The sequence below is a fragment of the Harpia harpyja genome, chromosome 11 (assembly GCF_026419915.1).
Source record: "Harpia harpyja isolate bHarHar1 chromosome 11, bHarHar1 primary haplotype, whole genome shotgun sequence".
Taxonomy (NCBI): Eukaryota; Metazoa; Chordata; class Aves; order Accipitriformes; family Accipitridae; genus Harpia; species Harpia harpyja.
The window spans coordinates 34,552,252-34,576,186 of record NC_068950.1 but is presented as its reverse complement, the minus strand read 5'-3'; the positions used below and the strand labels follow the sequence as shown (position 1 = coordinate 34,576,186).

General features: G+C 48.5%; 1 protein-coding gene across 5 annotated transcripts in view; it reads right to left on the bottom strand.

Moving 5' to 3' along the window:
- Nucleotides 1-1,900: 1,900 nt before the first annotated feature.
- RNF220 (ring finger protein 220) overlaps nucleotides 1,901-23,935 on the bottom strand; it is a 227,998-nt gene continuing 205,963 nt past the window's right edge. For all 5 annotated transcript variants that reach the window (XM_052800408.1, XM_052800411.1, XM_052800410.1 and 2 more), the window contains 3 exons: nucleotides 16,035-16,143; nucleotides 14,812-14,886; nucleotides 1,901-5,083 (listed from right to left, as the gene is read on the bottom strand). In XM_052800408.1, coding sequence (XP_052656368.1) covers nucleotides 5,012-5,083; nucleotides 14,812-14,886; nucleotides 16,035-16,143 — 256 coding nt within the window. In that variant the 3' untranslated portion in view covers nucleotides 1,901-5,011. The remainder of the gene's footprint in view (nucleotides 5,084-14,811; nucleotides 14,887-16,034; nucleotides 16,144-23,935) is intronic.

Sequence of the window (23,935 nt, the reverse complement as noted above, 5' to 3'; positions counted from 1 at the left end):
GGAGGGAGCTGAGCTTAGCACTACTCTCCAGAAAGGCTGGCAGGACTCCCCAGCACACAGGGCTGGGGACTTGGGGGGCAGTTAGGAAACAGGATAGCACAAATGGGGGCCACAGCTGCTCTCTGAAATGCCCCCCCGCAATGTGCACACCCCACCCCCCGCCAGCACACCCTATGCACTGCTCCTGCACCCAGCCTGGGGCACAGGCAGGGGAGGCAGGGGCTCGCTGGGCAGCTGCTTGCTCTGCCTGCCCGGCATCCCACCCATTCTCCTTCCCTTTGAACTTGAGGCCCAGCCCTTCATCTCTGCATCCTCACGTGGCTGCAAGGTCACCCCAGCACCACCGACCAGAGACGGGCTGCCCAGGAAGGACTGCGCTGGGCAGAGGTGTGCACGGCATCCTTCGGTCACCCTCCCAAACCCATGGGGGCTGGGGCAGGGAGAGCTTGGGCAGCCCCTGCCCTCCCTGGGTGATGAATGAGCTGACAATAGGGTATTGATAAGGAATTAACCTTGAGCCCTTCTTGCTTCAGTGTCAATAGAGCAGGAGCCAAGTACACACGTTTGATTGGAAATCTGTGTTTGGCCTCTGCCGCCTCTGCGCCCATCGACGTGCTGGAGAGACAAGAGGGGGATGCAAACCACCCCACTGCCCCCTCCCTGGCTGGGACTCCCCCCCCGGTGGGTCCCTCTTGGCTTCAGCCTGCTGCTGCTGGGGTTGACCGTGGGGCATCTGGCCCTATGGGGCTGCAGCAGCCTCTGCCCCCCCACCTGGCATGTGGGGGGCTGGGTACCAGGGCCCCCAGTCCCCCAAAGGGCCTGTGCCCATACTGCTACAGCCTCCACTCCGAGCAGTTTGTTTAATTAAGTGTTTTGCCTAATGGGATTGCCTCATTTCCATAACAAACTGGCGGGCTGTCATTAGGTGGGCTCCCTCATTCATTACTGTTAATTAGATATGGATCCCCCAGAAGGCGGTGCGGGGTGATGAACGAGGCCCCTGACACACGCTATTACACATTAGCATTTTCTCAATACATCCGATACATCATGGCCCTCCGCTTCCTAAAGATATTTTAAATAAAATATTAGCAGCCTGCTGTGGGCTGGGTGGAGGGGGAGGAAGGGAGGGTTCCTGCCCCTCACCCTGGCCTCAGGCCTCCTCTGGGCTAAAACCGGACAGGAGAGTGGCTGAGATGCTCTGCTGCTCCCTACCAGCCAAAAAAAGTGGCAAAATCCATCCGTTTGCCCATCTTCGCTACCGCAGATGGAAAGAGGTCCCTGACATCTCTGCTGCGCCACCCCCCCCACCCCCCAGCACCCCAGCCCCAGGGGACATAGCCATGGGGAGGGGTTTGAAAATACCTCATCGACCTGTCTGCAAAATGTTTGTAAACCAAAGCGTCGGCGCCAGCCCCATGCCGGGGGGAACCTGACCTCTACCCCCCCTGCCCCGGCAGCCTCCCAGTCCCTGTTGTGGGGGGTAACCCTATACCGCGCTGGTGGCCCCTAATGCAGGACGTATAGATCTGTTGGGGCTGGGTGCCTCCTGCCCCCAACTAATGCAGCTGATGAGACTTCATTATGGGGGGTGTCCCCTGAGGTGTGCCCTTCGCCCTGCCCTCCTGGCTCTACGGGGGGGGGGACGAGTTGGGGAACCCCATCCATGGTAGGGCAGAGATGCGTCATTGTGGGGGGGATGCTGGGGCAGGACCCTACATCCAGTCCTGCCTCAGCATCTCCCTGTGTCTGTCCCTGCACCCCAAATAGGATCGGGGCTCCCCTTTGGGACATTACCCACATCCAGGGGCTGTGGGGGGTGGGGGGTGTGTGTGGGGGGGTGTCTCCTCCGCTGCCTCTCGCCTGCAAAGGGAAACACAGAAAGGCGGAAAGCGCCCAAGAAGATTTATACTTGTTTAATTAATGTCAAATGTAGTTTACAAACGGGAGTGACAAGTACCTCTTTGTATAATATACACCGACACACAATCATCGACACACCGGAATATCGCTTTGTGCAACTGGGATTCTTTGGGCAAAGATAGGTAACTCCGATATTTCAATTTTTTTTTCTTTTTTAAAATCATTTAAACTCATTACAGAAGAGGGGAAGCGGCGGATGCCTGTTACAAACCGGGATGCCTCTCTCCCCAGCCTTCCCCCTGCAGCCCCCCCTTGAAAACAGGGGATGGCTTTACAATTAAAACAAAAAATGAACAAAAAATAAACCCCAAAACAAAGAACCAATGACTAGTTACATATGGTTTTACACATACGTACATAAAGAACACGGCTGGTCCACAACACCCACCAGAAAGCCTGGCTCCCTCCCAGGGCCTATTTCCAAGGAAGGGCTGGGGTGGGGTGTCCTGCCCTCTCCCCCTTCCCAGCTGCCTCTCAAGCCCACCCACTGCATCCTCTCCACATCCATCTCTGAGACCCCAGTGCCGGCACTCAGGCACCGCAACCCCGGCTGGGTGGCACTCGCAGCCGAGCCATGCCCCCCCCCCCACCAATTTTTCCCCCTTTACAAACCCAGACCCAAGTTCTGTGTGCCTGCCCTTCCCCTGCCCGAGTGCTGCTGGCCGGAGGGTTACCCAGCAGTGACAGCCCACCGCTGTGGACCCTTTCCCTGCCCGCAGCCTCCCCGGGGGAAGCAGGACCCTGCCGGGGTGCCTCGGCTTCCTCTGGTCCCCGGGAGCCCTGCAGGGATGCGCCCCCGAGCAGGGGAGGCTGCCGCTCTTTGGTCTCAGAGGCCACCACACTGCTTTGAGCTTCGAGACCCGGGAAACACTCAGTTAGGAATTGTCATCTTTTGCCAAGATGCTTATAAAATACCACTCCTTCAATTTGGTTTGGGTTTTTTTTTTGTTGGGTGCAGTGGGATCCTTCTGAAATCACTCGGGAGATGCCGAGGACAGCAGCTGCTCTCTGCAAAATGTATCAAGCTCAGAGCAGGGAAGTGGTGATGGGACCGTCACCCCGAAGGCATCCTGCCTCCCCAGCCCTTCCCTCTCTGGAAACGCCCCGGCAGCCCAGCAGCACTGGGGTCCCAGCTCCAAACCCCTCATCCACTGCTGTTTCCAGACTGTCTTAGAATGCCCCAGCCATGTTGTGCTGCCAGGTGGGATCTGCTTGGAAAGACCCTGCAGGACCCGGGGAGATGAGCTTCCCCATCTCCCTGTCTTCTGGCTTCGGGGAGCTGGCACCCCCGACTGCTCGGGGCAGGGCTGGGAGAAGTCAGCACATGGGGCATGCATTCGCCTTGGGAAATGGATCAGTATCTGTTTCTTGGGTCCTAAAAATAAAAGAAAAATCAACAAAAAAACAGGCCAGATGGCAGCTTTGGTTAAGGCTGAGGATACGGGAGACAGGGACAGGCATGAGGGACTGCGTGGAAGAAGCTGGAGCTGCGGCGAACCTCTTGCTCCGGCTGGAAGCATCTCTGCTCACCGCAGCCTGCGGGCAAGCCCTGGGGGTGGCCGTGGGGACGAGACAGGGCTGGCTTGGCTCTCCGCCCTACTGCCAAAACCTCTTTTGCAAAACGCAGGCTCCAAGCGAGCGGGAGCTGGGGGAAGCTGGCGCAGGGTAGGGCTGGCTCTGCAGGGGCTTGCACATCTCTGCCGGGCAGCGCCGGGGCCCGCTGCAGCCAGCACCGCGAGGGAACCGGCCGAGCCTCTCCGGACAAGGCCACCAGCAGGGCCATCCCGTCCCCTGCCATCCCTCGTGCCCTGCCGTCCCTCCCCGTGCCCGCTGCTTCCCCGCCGTCCTGCCTCAGCAGCGGGCACCGGGAGCAGCTCAGGCATCCTCGGCCAGCAAACGCTGCCCGCAGGGGAGGAGAGGAAAGCCAAGCAAGGCAGGGGCAGGGGAAGGGGCTACGGCCTTGGAGGAGGCACGAGGGGGTCAGCCGGACCCTCGAGCAGGCACTGCCGGCCGGGGGAGAGGGCAGCGCTCTGGCAGGCTGCCTCCCTCCAGCTCCGCACCGTTTGCCCCTTCCCCAGCTGGGAAAGGCAAAGGGGGCTGAGCTAGATCCCCCCGCCCTGCCCGGTCCCCCGGCGAGGAGTTAAAAGCCGTGTCTTTCCGGGGATAATGATTCTATTATAAATAGCCCCATTAGCTACAACTAATGACAAAAATCCACCTCCTCTACTCCCCATAAGTTCTGTAAGTTATGGGCAATGCTACAGCCATTACTAAAAGCTGTTAACTTCATATCTGAATGAGGAAATATACACCACAGAACATTAAACCATTTATATTATATATATGTATATATATACTTTTTTTAAACTAATGACTTTAATGCCAAAACTTTGCTGAACCAAGAAAAATATGGGTTTAATGTTCTCTGCTCATTTTTTTTTCTTCTTTAAAAAAAATACAACCCAAAAAAAAAGGGAAACTTATTAGTATGTAATGTTTGAGTCTATCCCATTTATACACAACATTGTAAACATATATAATCTATATTACATGTGCTTCATTTCTGCCTGGGTGTGTTTTTTTTTTTCTTTAAACCTTTCTTTATCACTAGAACACCACAAAAAACCAAAACAGAACCAAACCAAAAACCAAACCAAATAAAAACAAAACAAAAAAACTGAACAAAGAACACAAGTTACAGGTTATTTAACATCTTTCTGTCAAGGGTCCCTTCCCCAGTCTCCTGGGGGCAGAGTGGTCAACAACACAGTCCAAAGGAGGGCTCACAAGCCATCCGCGATGCAAAGCCAGCTCCAGGGAATGGGTGGATGGGGAATACTGGTTTTAAAAAAGGGGGCTTCACAACAAAGGGTTTGGTTTTGCCCGCTGCAGATGCTGAAGGAGGTCCCAACATGTGGGACCTGGGAGTCAAGGCTCCCCACTGCTCCTGTATCCTCAAGTCCATGTCTGGAGTCTCTGGTTTGTTTTTTCTTTCAATTTTAAAACGTCTTTTTTTTGTTGCTGTCGTTCTTCTCCCCCTTGGTGTGATGAGCTGAGCCGAGTAGCTGGTTCCCTCCTGCTGGGTCCTTCATAAGTAGATGCGCCGAAGGTCTCCAGGAGACGTGATGGTGTTACACTGGGGACAGAGCTTCTTGGCACCCTGCAACCGGCAGACGAGATGAACAGTGTGAGAGAGCGAAGGAGGACAACCCGCATGACCCTGCCGTTGGCCTGGGATCTCAGGGGCAGTAGCACAGGAGCAGAGGCAGCAAGGCCACCCTCCTCCCCCTCCAAGCAGGGCCATGTTCTCCCAACAGCAGGCACAACCTGCGAGAAGGGGGAGCCCCGATGCCTTTCTTGCCTCCCCTGCAAATCCCTCGTGCCACTCCAGTCGCTGGCACGAGGCAGCTGGGCAGGCAGGAGCTCTGCAGGATGCTGAAATCCAGAGCCAAGGTGTGTCACCAAACACAGCAGCTCCAGGGAGAGAAGCCTCTGCAGACGGATCGGCCAGAGCACCCTGTCCCGCTGCACCGTCACCGCTGGCTGCCAGGCAGATCTGCTCCTTTCTGCTTCCCTTGCTCACCTCCAGCCCTCAATGAGCCAGTTCAGGTCACTGAGCAGGCAGAAAACCAACCCAGCTGGAACAAGTGCAGTTTTCAGCTGGGATGACTGAACTGGTTCATGGTGGGGTTGGACCATCCCTTTCAGGGCAGCACACCCGGGGACTGCCTTGGTCATCCTGCAAAAGCCCCAGAGCTGCTGGCATAAAGGAACCCCCTGTCCTATCCCCTTGCAGAGATGCTGCGGAGACGAGTCTGTTCTGCCAAGGTGAGCTGAAACCAGCAAACTGTGATGTGAGCTGGGACGAGGTAATGGGCAGCCGACATGAACGCTACGTGAAATAAAACAAAGGCTGATGTGCCATCTGTCACCGAGCCTGACAGCAAGAGGGTGTTAATAAGCCTCAGAATCGGGGTCAACCTAAGCCGGTCATCATTAGATTGGCAGATGTGACAGACAGTTGATGGGAAAAATGACAGAAAGATGGCTCTGCTGTGAGGCAGCCTCCTGTCTACAGCGCCAGCAGCACAGGAAATTGGGATGTCCTGGCTTTCAACACCGACCACAACCTCAACACGACCTCCTGCTGCACAGAACTGAGCACAGGCTCTGTCTGAGCACCCTGAGTTTTGCTCACCACAGTCAGACAGGCCCTTCCAGCAGCTAACACCCCGCGCTCGGTGTGACAAGCGAACTGACAGGCACGCAACATGCCGTGTGAGAGCCTGCTGGCTTGCACGGGGCTTGCTGGCAAAACTGAAGCCATTTGATTCAGTGATGCTGCTGCTCTCCCTTAGCAGGGCTTGTTTCAGTACCTGCAGCAGTAAGCGTGGCAGCTTGCAGGACATGGACTGAGTGGCAGGGCAGGACCATGACCTGTCACACTGCTTTGGTACTGCTACCTGCATTTTGGGTATATCCCTAGCAGAGGAGGCGGTACTGCTGCTTACAAAAGGCAAGCATTCTTAGAAAAGATCCTCTCTGCTCTGTGACAACACCTGCAGAGACAGAACAGGGGCTTTCTCCCCCAGAAGCTCCTTGGACTAAGGAGAACCTGGAGGAGAGAGCCCCAGGTACAGAAAATTTACACAGGTGCAAGTAATTGACAAGGATGCAGCTCCAAAGAGGCACAAGTCATGTTTGCTCTGCAGTATTGAGTACAGCTTCAAACCAGCCCCCTCTCTGCTCCCAGTGCACATTATTCCTTGCAGACATGGACTTCACACGGTCACTGTTCCCCAAGCTTTGGACTTCTGAGCAATCAGGCTCCTGTTGGATACCCTTTGCTGCTAGCAGCTGAGCTGCTGCCCCGACACACGTGGGAACCATGGGCACTTGCACCTGAGATGTAAAACAGCCACACACAAAGTCCTGTTGAACTAGAGTTGAATGAAACGCATAATGGACACCTAAGACACCTTGGACATCACTCTCAGGGTGAGTGACAGACTGGCAGTGGAACAGACCACTGGTAGTCTGGATGGTGCACCTAGCTCTGGTGCTGATGCCCGTGGGCCCATCCTTCTAGCTGTCTGGGACCTATCTTATTCCCTCTCTAACTACTGTGTCTGTTTAGATTTTCAGTGTTCTGCAACAGGGACCACCATCTCACTGTGCCTGTGCAACACATCGGGCAGCCCCATGCACCGGTCTTCACACAGTGGACTTGGCATGCTGGATTCTGGGAAGAGCAAGCACAAACCACAGCTGGAACAAAAGGCTTAAAACCCTGATGAAACTGAAGACTGACTGCACTGGACTTTAACAGAGCCTGTTTATGTAACACGCCCCTTTGCTTGTGCTCAAGGCCAGAGCTTTGAATCTCCATCATTAGAAAAGGGCAAGCTCTAACCCTGCATGTCCCAGTAAAAACTTCCTGCAGGAGCTACAACAGGTAGGAGACAAAAATCTAAAAAACTGCCCCCTCCGCCACCTTTAAAGCCATTGTGGGCCAGGCTACATAGCAGCACTGCCAAGGAGGGGCTCACTAATCTGGATGCAAATGCCACGAAACAGGCTGTTTCAATTGAGTCCCTGCTCAGGCCTGCATCACTGTGCAGCTCCCTGGTCCTCAGAGGTGCCTGCTGCATCTGGTTGGCCTCTTGGCATTGTCTTTGTAGCTGGAGGGTCCCAGGGAAGTGGCATGGAGGTGCTGAGGAATTAATTCACAGCATGTTGTCAAAGGGGCAGCAGTTGGCAGCTGCCCGTTTGAGCTTTCCTGCGTGCTCTGACAAGCAGAAGTAAGTATGCATGGGGACTTCAAGGCGTTCCAGATATGACTACTGCACACATCTGTGTCCATGCTCTCCTTCCCAAGAAGGGCACAGCTTATTGGCAAGTGACAAAAAAGCATCCGAGTACCTGGAGTTTATAACTCCCTGGACAATGCGCCAGGGAGAGGTACCTTCTGCAAAACCAGTCTCCTGACCCATCAAATGCCTCAGCCTGCATTCAGTCTGGGGCGAAGGATGAAGGAAAGTGCTTGCTGCCACGTAAAACCATGCCCCCCTTTCTTCAGTGCTCTTGTGCAATGCTGAAAAGCACTTCAGCAGTTACCAGCTCTGCTGAAGTGGGAGACGTTTGGCTGTACGTGGGTGGGGAGGAACACTGAACCCCTTGAGTTCATTTTTGCTAAAAGCAAACCTCAGCTGCTGCCATCCGCTCTCTTGCATCTTGTGCTCTGTTCTGGGATTTGCACGTGGACTGAGACAGCTGCAGGCAGATGTGCGTGACCCTTAGCAAGGGCAACCTCGCTAACACAGACTAGACAGCTCAATGTGGGAAATTTCGGAAGGACAGATTCCTGGAAAGCCACCCTGCCCAGGTCTCTCCAAAGCCCGTGCAGGTGCTCACTATAAGCACAAGTCCTCCACACTCGGCCCACAGGATGGCAGAACAAGCCTGATTAAACTGACTGCAGCTTTGCTCCTCTCTTCTGTGGCAAAGCAAAGTCAGGTATGCAATTCCTTTACACTACAGGGAAATGGAAGATGGGTGGATTTATCCTGGCAGACCCTGGGATCTCTGTCCCAGAGATCTGCTTTCTGCACCACATGCTGATGGCTTTAGGGGGATCCACGCTCCCCACCTAAGGCTGAGAGCTGCACATGGGCAGCCAGGGCCAAGTTTTCGACCACACCAGAAGGCAGAACCCAACCACATGTCGCTTGACCCATTTTCTGAAAAAGTTACATGACCTGATTGCAGATTCATTTAGGGCAGTGGTGGATGTTACTTCACCTGCACACGGGGAGGGCAGCTCATCTTGAGCTCTGAAGCCTGGGCACATTGGAGGGAATGACAGCATCCTAGAGACCTTCAGCAGCCTGGCCTGAATGCTGTGCAGGCTGACTCCACATGGCACGCCGGGCCCAGGTCTCTGGGTCTCCCTAGTACTTATGCTTGGTATTAAACAGTTCAAGCAAAAATAATGACTTTGGACCCTTGGGGAAGCCTTTTCCTTTTTTTCTTTTTTTTTTTTTTTTTAAACTATCATCCTCTGCACACATCAGCATGTGTGTTAAATTCAGAACTAAGTCCTGATTTTTTCTTTTTAGATTGAAATTGCTTAGAACCTTGTTCCTTACATCTGACTTTTCGATGTAGGTGTACAACATTTATTGGCACTAGCATTTAAGCTCTCCTCTCTTGTAGAGAGGCACACAAGCTTGTACACACACACATGCTGGCACAGGCACAATGAAAAAGCATTTGCTCCCCCACTGCTCACCTGCCAGCTGGGGTTACTAAACTTTTCCCTTGAAATAAAAATGCTGTGGAATAATAAGTCCCACCTGTCGGCCATTTCTTTCTTTCTTTTTTTTCCAGGTCCTTCTGCTCCTTTCATCATAGCTTCATGGAAAAGCCTTGATGTGTTATAGCTGCGTGTGCTAGAGTAAAGGCCACCTCAGCTTTTCCATTATAAACCCCAGTTTTGAGGGGTTTATAAAACTCTGCTGCAAGAAGTTTGCTCCAGGGCTGTTACAAAGCAAAGAAAAGGGGCTGGAACCAGGATGGAGTTTATTTTTTCTCCTCCTTTCTTAATTAAAATTTGGCAAGTGATTGATCCACAATACAGGCTAATCACTTGGGGTAGTAGTTTGAAAAATACATTAACGAGAGCTGAGATGTTGAGAAGTCGTTAGGGCTTGCATGGTGCCAGGAAGGATTGGAGTATTTTGTCTTAAAGTTGCCTCTTAAAAAAAAAATGGTGTGACGTCTGCTATAAATTGGCTAAAGCAAGAAAACTCAAAAGGAAGGATTTAGGCACTTCCTGCTGTCCTGTGGGTCTAAAAATGGGCAATTTCCAAGCAGAATATGCTACCAGGCACAGAGAATAAAGAGACACACACACACAGAGCAACTTTGTCTACACAGTGCCACTCTCAAACCTGGGCTCAAAGCTTGCCTGTTTTATAGGAAGGAAAACCAAAGTAGAGAGATGACAGAAGGGACCCAAACCAAGAGCCAGCTTCTGCCAGGAGAGGAATCGAACTCCAAGATCCAATTCTCAACCAAGGCGACAGCCCCCTTTCCCACTCATGCCTCCATATGAAGTGGCAGCTGCTTCTCTGCAAATGCTAACTCCCAGAGAAGCAGCTGTTCACCACTGCCATTGTGGGGTACCTCCAGTTGTCAGGCAATGGGGTTAAAGCAATCAGGAGAGCAACCTTTTTCACAGAGCCTCCTCAAAGGGTGGAGCTCACCCCCACAGGTTTTTGGAGGCCAAAACTGAAATATATCAATAAATAACCGGACAACCTCATGGCAGATAGGAACATCATGAAGGATCAAGTGCAGCATCCTCCATGCAGCTGTTGACTCAGGTGGTCCCTATGTTGCTGGAAGCACTAAGGAATCACCCAGAAGGATTGCTCTGTATCTGCACTGTTTCTTACAAAAATACTCCAGCCCGCATGGGATATATGGTATTATAGCCTAGAAAAAGCAACAAGGCTAAGAACGTAGTAGTGTAATCTACCAAAGATATAAATGTGTCAACTGCAGAGCATACACATCTATTGATGGATCCCCTGGAAGCATATTCTGTGACGAAGAAGGCTTTTTAGAAGTGATTTTGTCCTGCTCTTGCAGTTGTCATTTTCAAATAAGCCCAAGACAGTCAAGCACAAGCCTGGGGTCAGCAAATACACATAGGAAATGCTGGATCTGGCTGTACAGGTGATGGGGGAAACTCAGCAAACTGCACCTGCTCAAATAAAGCTGCCCTCTTTCAGCCCCTGCATGCCTGCACCCACCAACAGCTCCATCGCTGTCAAACAGCCTGACTTAGCTTTTAACTGCATTTACTTTGTAAGGAAGGATACCAGGTTTTGGGAGATCACAGAACTACAGCTCAGAGGGATGTCAAGAACTCACCAACTCATTCCCCTGGCAAGATCACCTCAACCTGAATTACGGCTGATGGACACCCATCAAACCTGTTCTCACAAACCTCCAAGGACGGAGGCTCCAAACCTCCCCAGTAAAGCACTGCAGCAGATTGCCAATCTCTACTGTCAGAGCACTCTTCACAGGAGAAGGAAAATACGAATCTCACCCACTAGTAGCCGTAGGGTCCCTCTCAGTTAATGGCGAAGGACAGAGAAGGGGCAGGCAGACCTCTTCCAGAGGGAGATGGGGTCTTCCATCCCCCATCACCCTGTGACTCAGGGCTGCAGTCCTACAACCAGTTGAGGACAGACACGCACCGTGAGGGTCACGTTGATCTTCAGGGAAATGAACCCCACCTCCCACTGCCCAGGCTAAGCCGCCCTCCTGCAACACCATTTCCTCTCCTGTCTTTGAAGAACCTGCACGTGTTTTCAGGGGTTTCCAAAAGGGATCACAGGGAAGTTACTCCAGGCTTGTGTCCCAGTTTCTGTGTAACTTGAAGATATCAACTAGCTCTCTGCACGCCGGATGGATGAATGAAAAATGTCACTGTGTTGAGTGCCCCAGACAGCCAGCAAGTAGGGAGTAGCAAGCTCATTGGTGTGGTTTGACACAGCAATACAAAACCAGTAGACAAACCCAGCTGACAAAACAGCTAATATGATTTCCTGGGAGCCCAGGCACAATCACATGGCATCAAGCAACAAGTTCGTGTATCTCTCTCCCTTGTCTCCATTCCTGTTGTGCCTACTACCAGACAGCTGCGCACACCACATGCAGTGTACAGCACACCTTTAGTCTGTGGCCCCTGGACTGCAGCCCTCAGGCAGACTGGTTCTGCTCACAGAGCAAGTGGAAGGAGAGAAAACCACTCAACTCATCATGTCCTGATGCTGGGTGAAGGGACCATTCCTCCCTTTGTCCATGGCCACCCTGAGGACCATCTAACCAAGCAGCTTCTACTGGCACTGAGGCGCTGGCTAACTCAGTGAGCACTACGATCTCAGCTCTCTTAAACCATCTCCAGCATCCTTTTCTGTGACCCCAGCCTTTCCTTCACGTTAATCCAACACAGCAACAGAGATAGAGGTGGAGTCTGCTCTGGCGAATGTTTCATCCCCAGAACTTGGAGCCAGTTTGATGCACTGAGCTCTAGTATAACAGTACCTAAGCTAGAGAGCCCAGCAACCATTTGTAGAGTTGGTGGTTAAAAATATCTTCCTCTCTCTCTTAGCAATGTAACAGTTATAATTTGGAACTGGACATCAAGAGCCAGAAGTCCAAAAATTGTATTCTCAGAAAGCCTAAGTGCTTTAAAGATCCAATCCTCATCAGTGCCCTAGACACCACCAAAGTCAGAGGATACCAGAGATGCTCAGATCACTGTAGCATCGTATCCCAGAAAATGTTTAAACCTTAAACCTTTTAAAAAACACTTCACCTCCTCTGGTCCATAGACTGATGTGAGCATCAAATTTCACCCTGTCTTCAATACCCCACAGAGGTTTAGAAATGCTCCCAGGCACTGTGAGCATTCAGTTCCAGGGCCTTGTTCAATACACGGTCCTCCCTCTCTCTCTCAGACACACTCATGCTCTAATTTAATATTAGATCTCGGCTGGGCATATAAACCACAGGCGCACAGGAGAAAGGGGACTTTTCACCAGCAGGGATGGCAGATCTCCAGAATGTTCAAAAGGGGCCGGAAGCCCGACACAACCCACCAGCCCCAACTCCTATTAACTCCAACAAATTGTTTATTGCACAACAGAAGAAAAATGTTGCCCCTCTCCCCCAGCCAAGTCTTTCCATGTGTGCTGCACGCGCAGGCTCCCTCCTCCCGGCCCCACTGGGGAGCCAGCTTTATACCCAGGGAAAGGTAACAGCAGCGATTATTACACACACTATCCCACAGCTCCTCGCTTGTTAAAAAAAACAAGAGTCTCTTTTGTGCCCGAAATAAAAGGAGATACCTTAATTAGAACAATGCAGGTTGGTGAGCATTAAACACTGAGCCCAGCTGCTGTATGCCATTAAATTCATAAAAAAGGAGGGGGGAAGGAGGGCAGTCTTAACGAGATTACACACATTGACTTTGATCAAGACACAAAAGCACCAAGGCGTTCCAGGGTTTTTATTGCTGTCTTCGGGCTACATTTTAATGGTTACATTAGAAACATGCGAACACAGGCTGGGAGATTTTTTTTGAGACGGGAGAGGGAGTGCAAGCATGCCTTGTGAAACGGCCTGGCTTAATAAATTGGGGGCTGCAGGGAGAGGCTAGGACTGGGGAACACATGAGTAGCCACTTATTAATTGCTTCCCCTGTGCAAGTGCCAAGTCCTAATATGATGTCTTGCTGGACTATTCGCATCCCACCTGCCTGGTCGGCAGAAGAGCCATGTGCGGACAGCGCACCGCCAGCTCCATCCCCACCTTCCTCACAGAATTCTAGGGGGGAGATGGCTCCCCCTCTGCAAGGATAAATGCTAACCCCTGAGCACCTGGAGTGGGGTTTCCCCATTCTCATGAGCAGCTGTGACTGCTGTATATGAAACAAAGGGGCCTGACTGAAGTTGAACTAAGTTGCTGCTGGGCCTAAGAACAGGCTGAAATCGGTGCCACAGATTTAGAAGATGACTTGAGGCTGCTGGGAATACGAGAGGACAAAGACTTCAGAGTAAAGAAAATGAAAAAGAAATTAGTGTTTTATCCTCTGCTTGTAGCACTGCTGAAGGACAAGATTAGTCTTCACTTAGCAAAGGTGGCAGAGCACACATTCATCCAAACACCTCACAGCTATGTACCCACATATGTGTCTTTTATAACATGCTGCTAAAATGTTTACAAAAGCTTGTATAATCTAAATAGTGACGGGGTGTAGCTGAAGAGCTATAAAATACAGCCTAAGGGATAGCCAAGTTATTGAGTTGCTATTAGTACTCAAGCCCACAGGCGCTTCACTGTCCTGGTAACTTTTCTTGGACAAGACTTTTAAAAGGCAGGATTTAAAGGAGCACGATCAGCTTAATCATAATTCCAAGCACACAACGTGTTCTATAAAGTAGATTTTGTAATGCCTTACAGGAACAGTTTTTAGGAGTGGCATTCCCTTACATTTTTTGCAACCCAACACTGTATCATCTTGCTAACAGGAGAACTAGAAAGAACAACTGACTATTTTCCACTCCCCAACCTGAGCAAAATGAAAGCTTGAAAATCAGCTGCACAGGGGACATTAAAGGCTGATTATAAAGCCCACAGTTTTAACACAGGAAAGGAAAACACTTTATTTAATAACGGCTTAAATTTTAACCTGATGTCCTTTAATACATGTATAAATTACTACTGCACTGGGTCACCTATTCAATGTTCAAGACAGTCCCCAATCTTCCAAACAGAATGGCATACGCTTGAAAACTGCACAGTGCTATTTCAAAGAATCTGAAAAATATAGATTCATATTCATAAAAGCTCCCTTCCATATCCTCTATCCTAAAGATGATTCCCTTTGCTTCAGAGGAATATTAGGTTTCTCAGAAGCTACCCATTCCATGAAATCTCAGTGGATTTGGCCTCCATTCTCACAGCTTTACCTCTCTGCATGGATGCCCCACAGGAAATTACTGTAAGGCAAGTTGTCCCCGGCACAGAGCTGTTACATGAGCAATGGCTGTCCCCACGGCAGCAGAGGAGCAAGCAAGGGGCAGGACTGCACTTGACTGCACAGGTCATGATGACTCAAATGAAACTCACTCAAGTCAAAGCTAGAGTGAGGTGTTAAACAGCAAGGCTTGGGAAGTCTGCATGCACAGCACTCAGATTGTTTAAAATAAAGCAAAAAGCACCTTTCCCTGTGGTGATTTAAAATAAAGAATCCCAGAAGAGCGGAAAAAGCCTGTAAGTCAACAAGAAAGAAGCCAAGAGCCTCACCAGAGTCCGCAGCCAGCATTCTTCACAGTGCACATGCCAGCACTGAATGGAAGTCAGGGGCATTGTGTAGGAGTCCTGAGGAGAAGAAGGAAACAGGTTATTTCCACAGCAGGGATCTACTGATTCTTTGCTCCCAACCCCATCACAACACCTTTGTTTGTGGATAACGTTGCCTTGTATTTTGTATTTTAAAAAAATAAGCTTGTGTAATATGTAAGTTTGTGTTTTTGTAATGTTTATGTAGTGGAGGCAGAAAGTCTCCCACAGTCCATTTTTCTAGCTTCCAAGAACTCCTGTTGGAAGCCCATAATCCACTCAAGTGGTGACCTGGCTCAGCACAGTTATCACAAGATCATCTGAAGTTGCTGTGGCCACCTGCCATTATTCTCATCAGAAAGGTCACCAGATCATACAAAAACCAGTGACAGGGTAAGATTAACCCTCATCACAACTCTTAGCTCTGCAGGAACAGCTTAACTACATCCCAAGAATACTGCTGCTATTTCAGCAGACATGCCTTCTCTTTGAGTATTTTCTGTCATTGCTAATACACCTCTGGAAATCAGCAGCAAGCTGTCGTCCCTTCTGTGGGATGAGAGACGGGGACTGCACTCCTTACCTACAAGTCATGAACTGGGATAGAGAGCACCATGCATCAAGCTGAAGTTGCAGAGGGAGCCCTCTGCCAAGCAGAATTTTCTCCTGCTATCAGCAGAATAAAAATCTAACAGGAGATGCAAAGCTTTGCAGGCTCAGACCATCAGAGGGAGCTGCTGCCCTTCTTTAAGAAGGCCAGAGCCTCACCACAGAGCAAGCAGGACATTGACAACTTTTAAATGCTCAGGCAACATTCCTGTTCCCAAATCATATGGTGGGTCTCAGATCACAGATTCTGCTCTCTCCTGTGTATGTAAATCTGCACCTGCAGGAAGAGGACGCTGGTATCTGGCAGTTTTCTATAGGAAGGCTGAAAGTCTTCCAAAGTTGGGGCTTTCTTGGCCCTGATACAGATGGACAGCTACAAATACCAGTGGAACAATGTAACGCATAGAGAAATTTCAATTGCTAAAAAGACCTAGCACCTTCATTTGGAAGGCTAATTGGTGTATAGGGACAAAGATGAGTTACCCCACTCCACGTGAAAAAGGAGAAAAGCTTCTCCTCTCCTCGGCAAAGATACCAAGACATTTCTGATTCATTACCAGAAGTGGAGTGCTACTCACCATGCAAATGAGACATTTATAGCGGTCCCCACGGGAAAGCTGCCTTTCTAACTCACGGACACGAGCCTTTAACGCTTCAAATGTTGTCACTGCAGAGTCTTCTGTAATTCTGCAACAGATGATGGAGAGTGAGCATCACTGAGCACCCAAGATCGTTAAGAGTTTGGGGGAAAAAGGATCCCACAACAGGTACCGCACAGGAAATGGCAACATTCAAACTAATACATCCAACTTGGGGTGAAGAAGAATTCCTGAAAGGCCCAGTGTGAATTCTTTGATGTATCCTATTAAACACTTTCAAACACATCATGACAGAACACAATGGGGCTGGGGTTGCCAGCTTCACACAAAGCAAGTTTCCGCAAGACATGGGCATTTAAAGAACAGAATTTTTTGTTTGTTTTTTGTCTCTTTTCTTGTCTCCCTTGAGAGATTCCTTAGGACCAAATGCTTTGGACAAAGTTCTGTACGTTGCTCTAAAGCTAGTGAGATAACTTTCTGTGGGCAATAAGAGCTGCTCTTCCCCTTAGAGAATAGAGGTCTTTCCTGGCCATCAACTTTGTGAAACACAAAATCAGCTCATTACACAAGATCAACACAATGGTTTTACATTAAAGAAACCCCTAGCCTTTTGCATTCTAATACTGAAAAAAAGGAGAAACCAAAGCAATGTACACTGTGCCAACAGGGTGGCTATAAAAGCAGCTTTACAATCTCTGCTTTCCCATTTCCTAGGGTCATTTTTGATGGGCAGCATTATCTCTTTTGTCACAGAGGCACTGTGCTGAGGGCAGGCAAGTGTATTTTCATGGTTCTGCAAGGCTGGTGAAAAGAGCAACTTCCCAACCTAAAAGCAAGGGCAGACAGCAATGCTTAGCAAATGAGATGCAGGGAGCATTACAGACAAGTATGTGTCACTCCAGCATGCTGCAAAATCTGATTTCTACACAGTGCAGACATAGGGAGGGGCCCTCAAGCATTCCACAGAAAAGGTTGAGAGTATTGCATTGACATTAAGGCTTTCACTCTTGCAAAAAACCAAACCAAACCAGCAATTTTCATGTATGTCGGTGAATTTCAGGCCTGTCCAAGCAGACTCCAGCTCAGAAGAACCTGAAGAGTACCTCACCACTAGAAGCTGCATCAATCACAACATAACCCACAGTGGCACCTACCTGTTCTACCTTTTTAGAGGATGATTCATCAACAGGTGGCTAAAACACGGGTCTACCGGAATTACTACAACCAATAAAGTGAGCTGCAATCTCAGCACTCCCGCTGCACACACACATTTGCTCCTTTGTTCATTAGTCACTTGTCACTGGCACGCAGGGAGGGACCTGAGGTATCTCCCACGAGGTGATTCTGCTGGCTTTTCCCAAGGCCCCGGAAACAGAGCTAGCTGAAAAATTCTTGAGCGATTTTTCTAATTATGTCACTTCAGAAGAAACTGGAGCTGCAGGAGTGCATATGGTTAAGTACCAGTGTTATAAAGCTCCTCCAACTTCACTCCTACCTTTGTACAGATCAGACACTCTCTGCATGAGCTAACTGAGGAGAGATCTTCATCAGAAGGAGATTCATTGCAAATGACAGTTGCTAGGAAATGCTAACAATTTTAAAACTGCAAAAAAGGCAAAGAAATACACGTCCCATGACAGCCTAGTGGGTGAGGACCGCTGGGGGACAGGGACACTGTGGATTCAAGTCTTTGTATCAATAAATAATCTTTGGAGCAAAATGAAAGAGCTTCAGTAGGAGACAGTGCTCCCCACTGTGAAACACCCAATTGCTCCTACTGATTGTTATAAATTATTATCACATCCCAGCTTGGGTTCTCACCCTCAAGGAAGTTGTTAGTGTTTTCAAAGAAAGTCTAGAAAGGTGTTAGTTTTGTCCAAGGAAGAAACAGAATTATTTATTTATAGCTTGAAGCTTATTGTTAGATGAGAAAATTGTTTCCCTTCCAATCTGGCCCACCAACAAACTGATGCTGGATGAAGGCTGCAGTTGAATTTGACTTTCTGGAATCCATTTCTCATTCCTGCATGCATTAAGGGCACTGGCGGTGTAAAGGCAGTGAGCGTGGCTCCTGCCCAAAGGAGGTGGTAAGCAGAACCTCAACCCTCGCTAAATTTCCTATTACTGTCTTTGGAGCTATCTGTCCTCCTCTGAAGGGCAGACAACTCAGCAAGGAAAGGGAAAAGTTGATTCCTTGAGCAGATCCAAGCAAAGGCCAATTCATCCACAGTCCCAGCCCAATAACAGTCAACTCTTGAAAAGGAAAAATTTGCCACTGCAACAACCAGAGAAGATAGAAAATGGCTTGTTTATAGAAGTCTAAATGGCTGACCCCCATCGGCCAATTTCGGAAAGTCTCTGAGATAATCGCACCTGTCCAGTAATAAACGAATGAATCAGAAAAGGAGGCTGAATAGAGGTATAAGCAATAATGCTCAGAGGCTGCCTGATACAATGGCCAATCAATAGGAGGGCTGTAGATCAGGGTGCTAGTTAGCTGGAAAATTACCGCACCGCTGCGTGCGTCACGCTGTAGGGATCCTGGACAATCAATGTGGGAGGTATTGATTTAGTTATTATCACTTCATACGCTCCAGACATTGTTAAATATACATTTATTAACAAGACTGGGGTGCATTGGTAAGAGAGGGAGCTTTAGCCACTGCAGCATCTCCCAGCGCTGATCAAAGCTCAGCTGTGGCAGACTTTAAACTCCATGTTCTCCTTGCCAAGCGTGCTCTCAGGACAAATCCTGATGCACAGCGTAGTGCTGAAGATGCAGCTCCTATCTCCCAAGACAGAGGTTTTGGCCACAAGCGAGTATCTTGCACTTGAGATTTCAGGAAAGCCTCTTGGAGCAGCGGCAACCAGGGATGTGGCAGCCAAGGGTCAACCCAAAGTGAGCGATAATTGCATGGTTGCTTCCGAAAAGCCAGAGGAAATGAGGTCAAGGGAAATAGGGAGAACATTAGTAAATAAAGGAAACTGGAACTACCTCCAGGGATGGAATAAAGACGAGAGTCACTTCCCATGTGTCTGGCTCCTGTGGTAGCCAGCACACTTGGGACACATGCCATTCCATTTAGTGACATTTTACCGTCAACCTGCTGCTTGTATCCTAAAGATAAGCATCGCTTAGGAGCAACTCTTCCTGCAGCAGCAATCTTGGGAACTCCCTCAGGCTTCCCTCTTGCGTGCACACCTCGTGTGTGCTTGTCCGGACACAGCTGGGAGCTGCTTGGGCAGTATTTTTACAGGGTAATGCCGGGGTGGAGCGAGGGTCAGAAAGCCAAGCTCCATGGACAGGGTAAGGCTGTGTACAAGTTACCCTGCCAAGGGAGGCAGAGGGAATTACAGGAAACAAGGAATTGGCTTCTATAGCCCTGCTCTCCCCGCTTTGCCTTGACCTCATGCTGGATGTAAGAGGACTCTTTTAACAATTTTGCGCCTCAGTGCTCTGATTTGACGTGTTTGGATAACGTCATTTATCAGTCTCCAGAGAGATCTGCTGAGCACAACTGCTGCCAAGAGCAATACCTCAAGCCCCAGCACTGGTGCTTCTCCAGCAGGTGCGAGCAGCCTCGCTGATACCTGAACTGCCCTCCGTGGCTGAGGACGTATCAAGAGGGCACATCCACGCTCTACTCACTGCGGACCTACATCAACACAAACAGGGAAGCCTGAGCAAGAATGTTTACACAAGAGCAAAAACATGAAGGGAGGGCTCCTTGCGGAGGACGCTTGGTCCTGCACTTCTCTCTAGACTGTGTGGTTTACTCTTCAACAACTTGGCAGTCACAGTTGAGGATGCTGGGTACCAGGGAGCAAGTCTATAAAACTGGGCAGACAGCATATGATAGTTTTCAGTCTTTGTGCTCAATGCACATTTTTCTACTGTTCATAGCGTTTTCCCCTGAGCACTGAAAAGAAGAACAAACTTTCTTCCTCTGAGCAAATCCTTGCTTTGTTCAGGTAAAAGGCCAGAAGAGGAAAAAGGACCTATCTGTAGCTTTGAGCTGTTACTCAGCAATCACCTCCCGGGAAATCTCCCCTGGGAATCAGCTGCCCCTCTCTTTGCAAAAAAACTTTAACCCCAACACTGGTTATTTGTTAAACATTAGCATGCATGTGATCTTTGTTTCTCCAAATTAAATCGAGCAATTCCTACCCGCTGTCCCAGTGGGCAATCACAAGCAATTCCGTTAATTAAATTATCTCTAATTCTGCAGCTCTGGAATCTCTCAATTGACTAAGTCTGTGCTTTATCATCAACAAAATACTGGACCAAAAAGGAAACAAAAAAATGCTGGTGTCAAAGTGATTGGCTTCAGTTAACCCTTCCCAGCTGGATATTAAAGGCTGCTCAAGAAACTGTTGGACTGGAACAAGACCAAGACCGAGTGCCTTGTACCAGAGATACCAGTAGCAGCTGTTCACTTGTGTTTCCTTTCCATTATACAGAAAAAAACAAAACACCATACCATCACTGCATCCAGCATCCTGCCTATTTGAGAGCCACAGAAAGATGCAAACCGTTAGCTGCTGAAGAAGCAGAAAACCACCTCAAAAATCAGTAAGCCCCTGCGAATACCCCATCTTCCCCTTACCCAGATCTCACTTGATGTACCCTGCTGCTGAGGAGTCTCCATAAACCATTCCCCTTTGGTTTATTTCGACTGGATATAAATTTTTCTTTCTTCATAAATGGCCACACTGTACACAGCATTCCATAAATTTTTACAATTCCACTGTTTGTATGTACCTTGTAAAAAACGCTTAGCACTGATTAAATGCACCACCAATAAAATTTCATGGGCTACTTTTCACACTTGATATTCTGACCTTCTTCTCTCTTCCTCATACATTTATTTTTGTTTTTGTATGCCTGTAAACACAGAGTGGCAGAGGGGAAAATGTACAGTACCACTGACAAACCTGAGAGTGATGTCTTTATTTTTAAACAAAGCCTTTATCTTCCCTTGTCTGAGGTGGAGAACCTGATCCCAGCAGAACATACATGCCACTTCCCTGCATCAGGGGCAGAGGTCAGGTCGCTAGCAGCTTACATATCATAAATATTAGAAACAGACTGGTCGATGCTTTGAAAGGCAGAGTCAAGCTAAGGTAAGATTCCAGGAGCAGAGAAATTGCTCCTGGCCATATCTAACCATGGCCACAGATGACAATTATCATAACCACTACTATGCTGCAAAAGAGAAAGCCTACTGCAGTCCTTGCTTTGTGGGGCACAAATCTTTAAGACTTGATAAAAAGATCCAAAAATGACCCCAACATCAGTGCACAATCATTTAATTGCAAGCCTTCTCTCATAGCCAATTTACGTTTGGGTGAGAGGGCAACTTTTTCAGAGAAGAGATCATGTTTTATTAGCCTGTAACATGCTGTCGATAGCTGCTGTGACACTGGTAGCACTGCAGAATGGCAGAGCACAACGATGCTGTCTTGGCTCTCACTCCTAAGTTGTCTTCAACACAACTCCCTTGCTATCTGAGTTTCAAACACTAACTAAAAACAACCTTAAGTTTTCTGGGACAAGAACTGCTTCTGTTTTCAACCTGGTGAAAGAATCTGCCCCCTCTTTCCATTTAGCAAGCATCACCTGCAGCAAATGCTACAGCTAACAATATGGGGAGTTTACTTTGGCAGATGTGGGTGAGCGCTACTGAAGTCAGTGGGAGATATACAGACACAAAGGCCTTTTGCACTTACTGGAGGGCAAGAACGTAACATAAAGCTGAAAAAAAAAGGTTTTTTACTAACAAGCAAAACACTTAAACTGATAAGTAAGTTTTTAAAAAGGAAAGTCACAGGTGGCTTTAAAAGAAAACAGACACAGCTCAAGCATTTTCAGTATGTTAAGTCTCCGAAAAAAGTCAGGCACTGGTGGCAGATTGACTGTGAATCACCCCAGAACATGCAGGCCACTGGACTGGCATGACGCACTGAGATTTTATTTCACTAGATGAGCTGGCTACAGCAGAAGGGGCCAGATCCCTAGCAGTAGAAAACTGCCCAGCAAAGCTGTTTGCAGTAGAGCCGTGTCAAATCACACCAAGTGAAGTTTAGAACCTCGATCTGTGAGAGCGCCCGTGCTAAAAGCAAATCTTTTGGCAAGACATCAACGTTTTAGTAGCTGGCTTCCCCTTTATTTAGCTAAAAATCTCATTTATTGGGTTTATTTGTTTTTAGACTAACCTCCTTTAAAAAGGCTGACTTATAATCCTGTAAAACATTGTCACATGTATTGAAGAAATTGGCAAGGATGCTAATTTATTGTCCTCTAGGAAAAAAAAAAGCCCTCTTTCCTTGATTAATGTATGTTTTTGTATTGTAAGATATTAAAGAATGTTGCTTCACCTGTAATTATAGAGAATAGTTTATTTTGGCAAAGTGCCCTGGCTTCTGGTTGCCAAGTTATGAATAATGCAATGTTCCCCATTCTAATTTCCGTGTTCTAAGTTGTGAATTTGGAGCGGGGTGCATGCAAGGGCACACACACACGATGCCGAGGCGCTCTCAGTCACGAGCGCCTCTATTTTATACTTGCTTGCACAACTTGTTAATACCGGCATCTGCTTGCCAAATTCAGAGTTTGCTTCTGACTAATTTCATCTTGATGCAAACCAAAAATGTTGTCTCTTTTTCCCCACAGAGGAATTATTTCTCTTACACTTGCATGCACCGTCGCAATACCACTGAGGGGAGCTTAACACTGCAAGAAGGCGTTTTAAGCTGCATTTAGTAGGGACTTGGGTAAAGATTCCCCGAAGAATTTAATGACAGAAGAATTCATTATGCTTTCATATCTCCTCCGCCTCTATAACACAGAACCCAACAATGTCTTTACAGAAGCGGGAAGTAAATTCAGGCGCTGGCTCTTTCTCTCTCTCTTTTTTTTGGCCCGTGTTTCGCTGGGACACATGTGCCCAGCCCCAATCAAAACAGAGACAGATGGCACCGCTGATCATTCAGAATAGAAGGAGCCTCGGAGTCAGCATGTTTAGATGCATTTGTAGGGCTATGCAGTATCTGCTGGCCACTGGGACTGATTTAAAAAGGCGGCTAGTGAAAGTCTGAGCTTGCGCCAAAATTTTAAATGTGCCATTTGAGCAATTATGGTTCGACATGAAAGCTGGGAGAAAGAATGCATGGGTCATTCTGATTTCGATTTAGAGACTATGTCCCCTGTTCCAAAGAGAAAATAAATGCAATCCCATTGCTTTACTGGAGCAGCTTTGGCGGTAAAGGGAAAAGCCATGCTATGGAAAAGTATTTTGCTGCAGCAAGGTTTTGTTGAGGCAGCACAAGCCGAGTTAGAAAATCATTCTCTAAACAAAGTTCCTAAACAGAAACATTTGCACATCTAATGTGTTAATATCTCAGTACATTTCTCAAATGTATCCTTCATCCTGGTGACCCTAATTGTATTCCTAACAGATCTCTGAAGGTACATCATGGTCTCTTACCTTAATACAAGCCAGGGCCACAAAAGGCAGGCAGTGGAAATGGAAAATGCAGCTCCTCTCCCTGCTGAGGCACACAGGTTAGAGGTTCCAGCCTACTGAAACTTGCCTCCATCCACAAGCAAACATGTTTGGATTATGACCAAGCTCCACATATAGCTAGGCAGGTACATTTTTCTACCAGAAGACTTATGGCAGCTGTAACCTGTCATCTTACTGTGGCCTGGACGTGGTCTGGGATTATTGGTAGCTTTGGTTGGACGATCAGGGCACAAAATTATAAAATATCCCTGAAATGAAAGAGGAATAGCAAATTCCTAGGGTTGAAAGGTGTTCAGAAGCTTGGACATGTGGCCAGGCTCTGTGCACAATGAAATGCCTTCTACTCCCATGGCC